Consider the following 12,560-nt stretch of genomic DNA (forward strand, 5'->3'; position numbering starts at 1 on the left):
TTATCATGTATTAGCTTTACAGCACATAAATACCTTATTATTACATTTTCATCTAACTAGCCATATTTGAGTATATTATTTTAATGTATCGAAGTACATATGATGTTTCCATGCAGATATTCTGCGTCATCGTACAATGAAAGAGTAGTGGAACGGAGAAAAATTCTCTCCGGCACCGGGATTTGAACCCGGGTTTTCAGCTCTACGTGCTGATGCTTTATCCACTAGGTCACACCGGATTCCCATCCCGGTGTCGGATGGAATCATCTCAGTTTAAGTTCCACCTCTTGGGTTCCCTCTGCACTACGTCATAGACGTCTATGAACGTAGGACTAATGTCCACATATGTGCGGAGGTGCACTCGTTATGAGTGACTGGTTGGCCGGGATACGACGGAATAAGCGCCGACTTAAATCACAAGTGATTTACGCATATAATATATTATTTTAATGTACCGAAGTACATTCCACTACTCTTTCATCATATATGAGTAGTTTACAGATATCAGACGATATGAATCCGTAGATATTTTAATTTCCTTTTCTAGTAGAAGTAGGAACCAATTCTTTCCAATAACTAGATTCTTATTTATGATATAAAACACTACTAGAAATCGTAATCAGATGTGGAAACCCCGTGATTTTAACCAGGAACCTGTCGAACGTATCAATTACAGTCTCATATTTAGTATTTAATTTATTATGTTTCCAATTAAAAACAGCCTAAATAAGAAGTTTATTGCTTAAGTTAGCTACACTTCATTACTTCGACAAATTCATATTGCTTTAACACACGAAAATGAAGCAAAATGGAAATAACTCCATTTTTGGAAGAATTTTGTCTTTTACACAAGTTGCAAAATGCACATTTCTAATTCTTACTGATTTTTTTATTGCCTTGTTCTCTTCAGTGTAAAAAATTAGTTATCCAGTTCTTGCATTCAGGTAAGGGTATGATGATGCTGACAGAATGTATAATTACATGCAGATTTATTGGACTTTATTTGGTAACATCTGAAATATAGATAAAATTATTAAGCTCCAAAGACTTATTTCGTAAATAACGATGTAAACCAGATCAAAATGCTTTAGGAACAAAGATATTTTAGCATTAAAATCTTTGTTTCATATTTTTGTATTTTACAAAATGTTTTTATATTTCATATATTTGCCAAAGTTTCTTCATATTGTGCCGGCCACTATACATGAAGCTATAGACGAATTAAAAGTTCTGAACAAAGTCTTTCGTTGAATAGAAGGAACCGGCAATATGATGGCAAAGTAAGACAGAGAGACGTCGAAAATAAAACGACTACGTAGTGTTTTATATATTTATCCTCCTGTTGTACCTTTATTCATGTGTTTGTTCCACGATAAATTTGTTTTTGTGTTCTACTACAAGGGAAAGAATGCAAGGGAATAATTTGTTAATTATGATATGGGAGTGTAAACAGTATACAAATCATAACGGTATTCCAAGCCAGTAACTTCAATTATCAATCGTTATTAACAACAATGTTTATTTATTTTGTATTTTACCATATAGTAAACCAACAACCTGATTGATATTATATCCTAATTTTGTATAATACATCCGCTATTAAAAGTATAACAATTTTTTTGTAATTTTATTTAAATATAGATCGCTTTTTTCCTTAAAGAGTTTAAAGACTTCAAACGTGACTATACTGATAGTTTATAGATATACACAGGTAGATTTCTTTAGACTCATAGTTAAATTAAGTTCACAAAGGAACACTTAATTCGTGAAATAGGCCTAAATATATAAATATATTGACGTTTGCAGACGACCAAATCAGTATACAGAAGAATGAATATTATAGCACGCTATACCGCCCAAATCAAATAGATTATGTGAAAAGTATAATTTTAAAATAGTACTTAAAGGGATGAATATTTTCACTATTTAAAGGAAAATATCCAATGTGTTGCGAGGTAGTTATAAATAATAACTTTACAGTTCAAATGTCACATTTAAATTTTCTACAATACGATATATGTTACGAAACTACAAATTATACATATATTACATAATGTATAAGACATTAAAATATGACAAGAAATTATATATTACAACAGTACGAGCTAAAGTAAGTAAATGAAATAAAGACTTCAATGAAAGGTTACAAAGAAGAAAAAGAAGTATGAAAGTTGAAGAAATTGATTTCTAAAAAAGTAAAGACTATGCTTAAAAATGAAATCCGAAGTCAAAACATCATTAAAGATACAACACAAAATGAAAAGCAAATGTATTGAATACATTATATTTAAAGAAATGAGGGCGAAATTATTATAAAACAAGTTATGAACATACAAATCAATTATACTTCGTCCCATAATATCTGAAAAAAGATGTGAACATTGCCCGGAAAAGAGGAGAGAAGTATAATTGCTAGTCAACCAATGGCAGAGTTCTCATTCCACGCCTGACTTGAAGTTGGGCTGTCTGAAGTGTTATATCTGCGCCCAACTTAAAAGATAAGCATGGAATTAAACCTCTGCTGTTGGTTGAAGAGCAATTGAAGGGTTCAGAGCCATAGTGGGCCAAGCACCATATATTAAAAACGAAGAAAACAAGGATTAAAATTAAGTGCTTACTATAATTCAATGAAACATATAGCAAGTAATATAAAGTATACACATTAAAACTAAATGATATGTCAATCTTCATTAAACTATGGTTTTCACTTAAATTTAAACTTTTCTTTCTCCGTTTTTTTAATAAATGATGCTTGGCCCACTATGGCTCTGAACCCTTAAATTATACTTCTCTCCTCCTCTGTCGGTAATGTTTACTCCTCCTGTCAGACATTATGGAACGATGTACAGAAAACAAAACATAAGACGTTGTGGGAAAAGATGACGAATGAAGACAAGCATAAACCACGAAGTGAAGAAAAAGACGAATAATACGAAAATATTATATTTCTATTGAAAGGGTGTAATAAAGATGATAAGATTATCTTCTATTGTTAATCCATAGGAGTTTTCAATTCATTAGGCTATGTTAATTTCAGAATTCTAAAAATAATTGAAGACCTCCTCGGAAGAAAAGATGTAGGCCTAATATAAGAATTATTAATTACATGACTTAGGTGAGAAAAGTAATTTTGAAGCATTCATTTATAACAATAAATGACTGTATCCAATAGCTGAATAAACTTGTATCCTTGATTAGTCAAATAGCTCTGCTAGTAAATATGAAACATGCCCCTGAAATTATTTTCCCTTCTCTTGAAACATACGAATAATATAGATTTGTTGCTTACACCCTTATTCTGAGGAGGTCTTCAATTTTTTAACATATTACATCATTCTGACACATCACCGTCAATCGTTTCACTTATACAGAGTGGAAGTAATATAGTAGTGTAGATTTTAACAATATTCCTATGATATATTACAATAACATATTTTAATGTCTTATTAGTCCCAAATGAATACTTTTCTCAGAATAAAATAATTTTCTCGTAAATGTTAACACGGTTTTACTCGTTAAGTACTATTCATACGATTCTGATTTTTACTCTTATAATTAGACAAATTGCTAAGGAATGATACCCCTTTGCAAATTGTTTAATTAAACGGGCGGTTTTTTTTAATTAAAATAAAATACGTATCGTTACTTCCTGCCATTAGGAAGTCTAGAAATTAGAGATGAACAACGATCGAGAAAACGAGACCAACAGCTCCCGCAAAGCCGAAAACCCGCACGACAATGTTGTATTACGTCGCGTCCTTGACGTAAAGACTGGTTGTGAGTCTTCCGAGACTCGATATTGATCATCTCCCGTAGTCCCGAAGTCCCGAAGTCAGCAGTTGTTTATACCTGACTGAGCTTTTATCTACTTTGACCCTTATTAAAAGGCTAGAAATTTTCTTTTCATATGTTTAAGATCAAGTTTGCAATCTCAAATAAAAATTTATTAATGTCGCGTTTTATGTTACTTAGAAATGCAAATTTATTTGATAATTGTTTTTTTTATTTATATAATCATGGGTAATATCATATAATAGAACCAGAACATTTTGATATCTAAGATACTATTCTGTTTTGTCTTTTTGTTTCATTTAAACATTTATGTTATTTATTTCAATTATGTATGTTATTCAAAGTTACGCAATCTTTCCACGCCGATCAAATAGTATTTCGATAATGACGAGCGAGTCTCGAAGCGCAGCGAGAATGACGAGGTGAGACTCTAAAGACAAATGCAGCGAACACAGAGATCGAGAGCGACAGTTAGTTTTGTTCATCTCTACTAGAAACCCTACTGCAGTGACTAAAGGACGGAACTCTGCTATTCAGACCGGGTACATGTGTGTATTCGTAGATGTGCCGGCCATGCGCTGATGCCAAACTACGTAGATTTTCAGCGTAATTTTCTAACCATGTACAGTAGCTATTTAATTATAAGACACATAATAGATGTTTATTTATTTTAATGTATTATATTACTCTCTTCAATTTGAAGAGTTATATCACTTCCACTCTGCATAGGCTTCTTTAGCTCGATGGTAGATAGTTAAAATTAACGATGTTATGTGGTGAAATAGAACTCGAGAAAATTATGCCCTATTCTTCATTGAAACTAGAAAATTGGCATCATAATAAATACAAGGAAAGCATTATAACATTAACAAAAATATAAATATTTGTTTAATCACTAATTTCCCATAAAGCTCTCTTCACAAAATAGCTATAACCTTATTTACAAGTATAAACATGATAATATGTTTCAGCTCTTGGTGGCATAGGATCAGGAATATTAAACTGCAAAAATTAAAGAGGAAGAATTTATTGATCTTTGATGAACAGAATATCACTGTGGACTTATTTTTCTTTTTTTATAATCGCTAATGGCATCGGCCCCTTCCATCAATTAATGTTTAGTGACTTGATAGATTATTCCGATAAGTTAACGGTAACTATCCATATAACACTCTCCAGTAGCTGTGCGAAAAGAACATTTAATGACGTACGAACACAACACTTTCGATGTAATTAGGTTCTTAATTGTATTGTACTTTTCTCCTTTTAATTAAATTAAATTTAAAATGCATCGTATCCGTTTCTAGAAGTGATCCTACTTACAAGGGAACCGTCTCAAGTAGTGTAGCTTGAATTTAATGAAAATACATACTTACGCTAATTTTCGTTCGTTAAGAAACATGTTGATAGTCGTTCGTTTCGCTTTTTCCTCGTTTACGAAATATAATGACTTGAAAATCGATGCAATTATGCCGCTTCTTGCGCGCACTTAGATCCTCATAGTTCCGCGACACCGTAACACAGCTGCAGCATTTATGCTCTAGTCTATTTTCTTTTTCTGGGACGGTTCCCTTGCTGGTGATTCCGGTAACAAGTTTCAAATGTTCCACGAAATCATGCCCCAGTATCAACAATGCCGCTTAAATTGAAAACATTATTAATAAACCACTGTCGTCGTGGCTAAACACAACCACACGTCTATATCGAATCACATCATAAGCTTTGTAAACCCAGTGAATTCAAATACAGCCAATGACTTTCATTGACGAATTTAAGGAAAGTTCCGAAGAGTTATGAACTTACATTGAATTTCTTCATGATTTTAATAATACCTACATTGATATAGGCCTACATAAAATGCCAAAATATAAAGAACATCAACTCTAGTCTTGTCATTGTTTGTGACACATCAGAACAAGAGAGCGGATTGAATTGGCAGGAATCAAATTTGTTAGTAGTATATCTGATCACACACATACATGAGCTTGGCCATTCCCATGTTATAAATGGCAACATACAAAAGAGAACAGTCTCTAGGATCTCCACTGTTGAAAATGAACTTTAGGTGTCGACCGCTAGATGGAAGTATAGCTGCAAGTCCTGGTCAGCCTAATGCACTTGTCTTTCAAGACAACAACTTTTACGTTCCACTATGCTGCCATCTAGCGACTACAAAAGAAGTTATGTTATAATCCTGACGGAATTGCATTGAGAAATAGCTTGTATCAGTACTTCCATTTAGCGGTCGTTATCAAAAAAACATTTTCGACAGTGAAGATTCTGGAGTTCGTTGTATTTCTTATGTTGCCATTTCATAACAGGGAATGGGAAATCAGATATGCAAGTGATCAGGCAGCAAGTTATTATTCCATGTAATTCCAACAGGGTTATAACGTGACTTCTTTTGCAGTCGCTAGATGGCAGCATACAGAAATTGATACGAGTTGGCTGGAAAGTGCATTAGGCTGATCAGTCTTTCATATGTGATGACGGGTGATATGAATGCCTGCGTTATGTGAAATAATATCGGTACACTTCATTAAAAATATATAATCAGTTACTGCTAATTTTTCTTGTGCTCAGAAAATGAAAGGTTAAGCTTTTAATTATAATTTGTACTTGATTAAGAAAATATTAATAGCTGTTTTATCAAAATCAATATATATATATATATATATATATAAATTTCCACACACATATTGTCAATGGCTGCTAAAATAGTTATATGGGTAATGTTTATCATAATCAGCACCCATATCATAACGGTCGTATTCCTTCCACTCGCTTCTCCTCAGCAATGAACAATATAGTATTATTTTTTTCTGGCTGTAACAAAAGACTTTACTTTTGCTATTTCGCTAAGAAGTTCTATAATATTATTATAAGCGTATATTCTGCCACTTCTAAAAGGACATTCTTATCCTCTGCTTGTTAATTTGATGACGAAATAAAAATAAATAATAATAACTATCCAAGTATGTTCTCGGTGAAATAGAAAATAAGATATCGATTTTATATATTGCAACGACAACTTACTACTGTACTGTAATTTAAATCAGGATATTGCCATTCAACATAAATTGAAGGAATTCCAAGAACTTTTACTTTAATTCTAGTACTTTTATAATAATATTCACGATTTTACGTTAGTTCCTACTCACAATAAATAAAAATTACCTGCCACATTTGTAATCAATACGCAATAAAGCTGTTGGTCGTATTTTAAAAATTGAGTAAGATCAATACAATGTTGAAAAAGATCGTAACCAATATTAACAGGTAATAGATAAATTTTATGTAAACGTACTTACCAACTAACTTCACGCTAAATAGCGTTAAGACGCAAGTCCAAATTTGCGCCATCTTGAAATAAATGTGCACAAGATGTCTGCCCTCTGTAGGTCATGCGTCACATCCGGTAACGACCTATGTCATTAGGCCACAGACTGTAAGAGATCGAGAATTGATAGTGTTAATAATACAGACACAGTAGGCCTACCAAAATGTTTTACAAATATTAATAACAGCAATACCGGTAATATAGGTCCACATTATTGTTATAAATACTAATAAGTCCTAAATTCACCTAAAAGTACCTCTCCCTTCCAAGAGATACACTGTACACACCTTATCAGACAAAAAAAAAACACCAAGAATATATGCAGATGCGAGGACAAAAATTAAAGACAATATTATAACAATTTCCTATATAATGTGAATGTATAAGTATAGCCCTAACCTCATATTTCACAATCGCTTTCTTAACTGTCTTAAACAAACCCCTGGAATATGACAATAAAATACATGACAAATCCGCATGTAGAATATGCAGGCCTACAAAGTAATAATTCTTTAAAATGAAAAATAATATAATGTATAATTATTCATTTTGGACTGTTGTTCAGATAAGTTCATAATTTTGATTAATCAAGAATATTATTTCCCGTCTATATGACTTATCAAGTTGACATTTAATATTGAAATCAATTTAATATAAAGTATATTTTAATACGTTTTTTCTTAATTAAAATTAATGATTCATGTGAAAGTCTTTGTCATTTATAGACATATTTAAACATAACCATATTAAATAAAATAAGTTAAAATCATTTAAAAACCATAATAATCATTAAAAACTATGTGTACGTAGACTAGGATACTAAATAAAAATATCATACATGAAATTCAGATTGTAGTAATGTGTTGTCTGTTACTTCTTCTTCAGTATTTAATTGTAGGCTAACATATACATATACTGAAGAAATGTAACTTTTGTTCTGCTAAGAAATTTTACAATGTTACAGTTGTTCGGATAAATTTTCTGCACATTTAAAGGGCAAAACTAAAACTTTCAATAATTTATAATCATACTACACTATTTTCTTGAATTAGCTGAGCATATTGGTAATTAAATCAATAGATTTCCAAAATACGCTATGAAATATAAAACAATTTTTATCTCGATAAGGAAGCAAAAACGAGCAAAATAAATTGTATTCAACTTTTTTGTTTGAAATATCTAAAAAAAAAAAACAATAACCCCCTGAAATTAATTACATTACTTACGATTCATCACTTAAAATAAAATAAATTAAAAGAACATGCAGATACAATTTTACCCGCGGACGACCAGGTTCGAATATGTAACTCTGTAGATAAATTTTATATTTGCCAAACTGACATGCTGAAGTGTCGTCCCTAATCCACCCCTAGCCACGAATACTATTACCACTATTATTATTGTATTTTAATGTTTTTAAAGACATGCTTGCATGCATACTAGTAGGTTTTTAGGGCATAAACTTCCTGGCCCTAATAATAATAATAATAATAATAATAATAATAATAATAATAATAATAATAATAATAATACAGTCGCCTCTCCAATAAAGACATGTTCAAAAGTAATAAAATTAATATAATTATTTTTATTAAAAAAAATTTATTATCTAAGTCGATAAAACGTTTTACGATATATATACTTATCGTAACTCATATTATTACAATACTCCACTGGTTATCCAACTCGATCTGGTGCTTCGTTTGACAACTTTCTAATCTCATATTGTAATAAATGAGCCGTTCAGAGCAGAAGTGGTGTAAGTCAAAAATAAGTAATGAGGGTTAAAGCAAACATTCTGTAAAATACAGCTCAAAGTAGCAATTAATATTCAAATTATTCAAACTATTAGTAGTCAGTGGATAGCAAGAATACCATATTAATTGCTACTTTGCACTGTATTTTACAGAATTTTTACTTTAAACCTCATTACCCAATTTTGACTTACACCACTTTTGCTCTGAACGGCTCAAATATAACACACCTACTTGTGATATTTAAAACTTTGAAGTTTCTTATAATTTAATAGAAACCATATACTTTTAAGTTTCTGTATAACTTTGTTGTTCACTTAAAATATCGAAACACTGTTGTTAAATCCATACCCACTTTGCTATAACCAAAATTATGCCTTTTTTATAGTTTATTGGTTCTGATAGTATTAAAGCTTTTTCTTTTCAAGAATTTAATAATGGACAGTGCGATAAATTAAAGGCGTCGTTCTGTTCACTGTCTTTATTACCTCTCCATTTTAAAACAATCTGTACTTTTTCGTAACCGAAGCCAGCTTTGAGAATTGAGGGCGCGTTGCATTGCTGACTGTTCAGCTGGAAATTTATCAAAAGCTAGGAAGTTATTTAAACCGACAGATTGATAGGGGAGGCCTCGGGCTGCGGATTAACCAACGGATCCGTTCTGACGGTAGTATACATCAGATAAATTACTTAAGGCAACAGGGCGGCCAACATGAGGACTCTTGAGCTTCCGATCGATTCTTGAAGCACGTATCAAGAACAACAAGAGACGGGAGTAATGCAACGGTATCACTCATGGCGTGCTTGACCTCGCGGTCCTTACACTGCGCGCACAACAGAGCAAAGTCTCTCGAGTCATACAGTAATACAATCACAATTCTCAATATCTTTAGTATAAACATAATTTTTCAATTACGATCTACTATATCTACTTAGGCAATTCTGAGATGGTAAGAAGGTATATGGGAAACATTCGGAAAATTTATCCATTGAGTTATGGGTGGCTGGTTGATGATTGATTAATGGTTGGTTGATGTTTTGATTGGTTGGCTTCTAACACCGAGCGCTTGACAACGAAACCATTGGTTTTCAGCTTTCCGCGGCTTAACTGACCTCCAACTTTAATTTACATTAGACTGAAGTTCAAAGTATAATAAAAAAAAAAGGAAATGAGACTAAACACAGAACGTCTTTCGCACAGTAGTGGTACACTTTTTAAAAAAACTGATTGATATCATTTGATTTGTGCAATACCTATTTTGGGACAACTGGATAATACGCACGGTAGACTAACGTCGGTGGTCGACGCTGCTGCTTGGAATATAGTCACCGGGCCGTACCAAGTCGTGTCAAACAAAAGTAAACCGAAACGCTGACAGTAAAATTCGCGATTATACAGGGTTGTTTCCAATCTCTGATAACGAATTTGAATGACGTCATGTGCGTCAGGAATCACACCGACAGATGAATTGCGGCGAGAGGTGACAAACCAGTAGTGAGTGATTTCATAATCAGAGTGCACGGAGTATCACAGTAGCAATACCCAAGAAAATCTAGCCTCCTTGAGGGAACTTCTTGATTTTATCTGCAATGTACACACGAAAATAAATTCAAGTTTTAAAAGTGTGTAATTGGAAGAATTACTACTTAAAGAGAAATTACTGCTCCAATGTCGCGAAGCGAGAAAAAAAAAAGAGTTTACACAATTTATAACTAAGAAATAATGAAATAAAAACGGCAGAGGAAACCTACATGTTCCTAGCTCAGCCCCAAAACATATTTTATACATAAAATTGTTTCCTAGAATACTGAACTTCCTAATTTCGTATAATACGACATTTCATAACAACTTGTTTCTATGAATCGCAAAGGAATGACAATTGAAAATTGTATAGTAAACCGAAGAAATCTGATTATATTTCTTATACAAATATTTTAATTACCACAAATTTCACGCAACTTGTCGAAAAATGGTTTCTGTAAAAGCTGTATATTGAACTTTAAAAGAAAAATGTACTACCAACTACAACAGTTTCAAATATTTCACAAAGAATTAGCCTATATACTTAATGATATTTGAAGTTATGTCTGCATTTTGGAGACGATGGGCTAAGGACAGGACGAAAATGGACAATTATGTAAAAGGAAGGGAAAGAGAAAATATGTTTACATCCTAATTGTTGACATGAAATTTTAGAATATCTTTTGAGATCTGTCCAGAAAAGATTGACAAAATATACACAATGTAAAGAAATCGAATATGTTAACTAAGGAATAAATATTACCACAACGCTTTCGTATATATAAAAGAAACAAATAATTTTTTACCTTCAAGAGGTTAGTGAGAAAGTATTGCTGATAAACCTACTTTACAATGTCGATCAGTATAATAATAATGTTAAGTTTGAAATAATATTGTTTTGGTCTTACGTAAATGACATATCAAACTGTGCTTTGTATGATTCATGAAAAAAATTAATATTATAATATTTAATACATAACTAAATTAAATATATTTAACGTGAAACATTAATTTATGCTTGAGCTTGAAATGAATAAAATATTACGAAAATTTCAACATCTGACATCACTGGATTACATAACGCTATTTCTAACGTCACTTGCTTTGAAATGGATGAGAGTGAAACGTTTATGCTCGATTGTCAATGAATAAACTGCAACATCTAACATCAGTTGCTGAGCAAAAGAAATGCATTACGCCATACTATTCAGACATCACTTGCTTAGCAAAGTTTTGCATTCTTACAGGCCATTTGTTATTTTGTAAAACCAAATGCATGTGTGCCCGTAGCTCACAGTAACAAACTTATAGTGAGGATTATTTTGCTTGCTAGCTGCAAGTGAAAGCGTAGCGAGGAAGGGAAGCTTGCCAGTCCACTTTCTTCTTCCTCTCACGCGCAAGTTGGTTTCAAGAAACAATAAATGACCTGTACAGTGAGACGGTATTTGCTAGTGGGATGGACTTAATTCCTTGCATGAATTATATTTCTTAATTTTCTTATCACAGATCCATACTAACGGTTCTCCAACAAACCAATTCAGATGAATCACAGTTATTGCATTATAAATACTTGCACAGATATATAGTATATATTCAGTAAAGAAATAAAGGATAAATTAATCATTTCTAATACAACACATATATTCAATCAAATTATTTCACTCTCAATCATATTCACAATCGTTATAAAAAGTAAATAATTCCTTACAAATCTAAATATCACAATAACACCCAAGTCGTAACGTAAATGTTTGACGTAATGACAGGGATGCTATCCTCTGTCGCTTTTTTCTGTCGACTTGTGTATAGCATAAAAATTGTGCAATATCACAACGTAAATGCGCTTTATTACAAAACTATATTTCAATATGACGCCCCCGCAAGCCACAAAGCTCAATATACTGTCACTGAAGCTGATAACCGCAAACCTCGAAATTTCATTTGAAAGTTACAAATTGAACACTCAGTTTGACCCAGGACTGTAGATGATGATGTCGCCTCTGAACTGGGGAAAGAGAGAACAGAATCTTTTTCGTCCTAATTGTTGTGTAGTTGATTGAAAATAAAACAATACGTTACATTCAATATCAATAACAAGTTAGCCTTTTTAATAGTTCGTGCCGAAAAGGGTTCATCATTGCGAAAACGAGTT

General features: G+C 32.2%; 2 protein-coding genes across 5 annotated transcripts in view; one reads left to right on the forward strand and one right to left on the reverse strand.

Annotated features, from left to right (window-relative positions):
* LOC138693158 (lachesin-like) overlaps window positions 1–12,560 on the reverse strand; it is a 1,789,721-nt gene that overhangs the window by 1,043,936 nt on the left and 733,225 nt on the right. For all 4 annotated transcript variants that reach the window (XM_069816848.1, XM_069816850.1, XM_069816849.1 and 1 more), the window contains one exon: window positions 7,104–7,238. In XM_069816848.1, the coding sequence (XP_069672949.1) occupies window positions 7,104–7,155 (52 nt within the window). In that variant the 5' untranslated portion in view covers window positions 7,156–7,238. The remainder of the gene's footprint in view (window positions 1–7,103; window positions 7,239–12,560) is intronic.
* Window positions 1–12,560, forward strand: part of LOC138693156 (uncharacterized) — a 297,205-nt gene that overhangs the window by 265,925 nt on the left and 18,720 nt on the right. The window lies entirely within an intron of this gene.

This window comes from Periplaneta americana, chromosome 17, assembly GCF_040183065.1.
Source record: "Periplaneta americana isolate PAMFEO1 chromosome 17, P.americana_PAMFEO1_priV1, whole genome shotgun sequence".
Lineage (NCBI taxonomy): Eukaryota > Metazoa > Arthropoda > Insecta > Blattodea > Blattidae > Periplaneta > Periplaneta americana.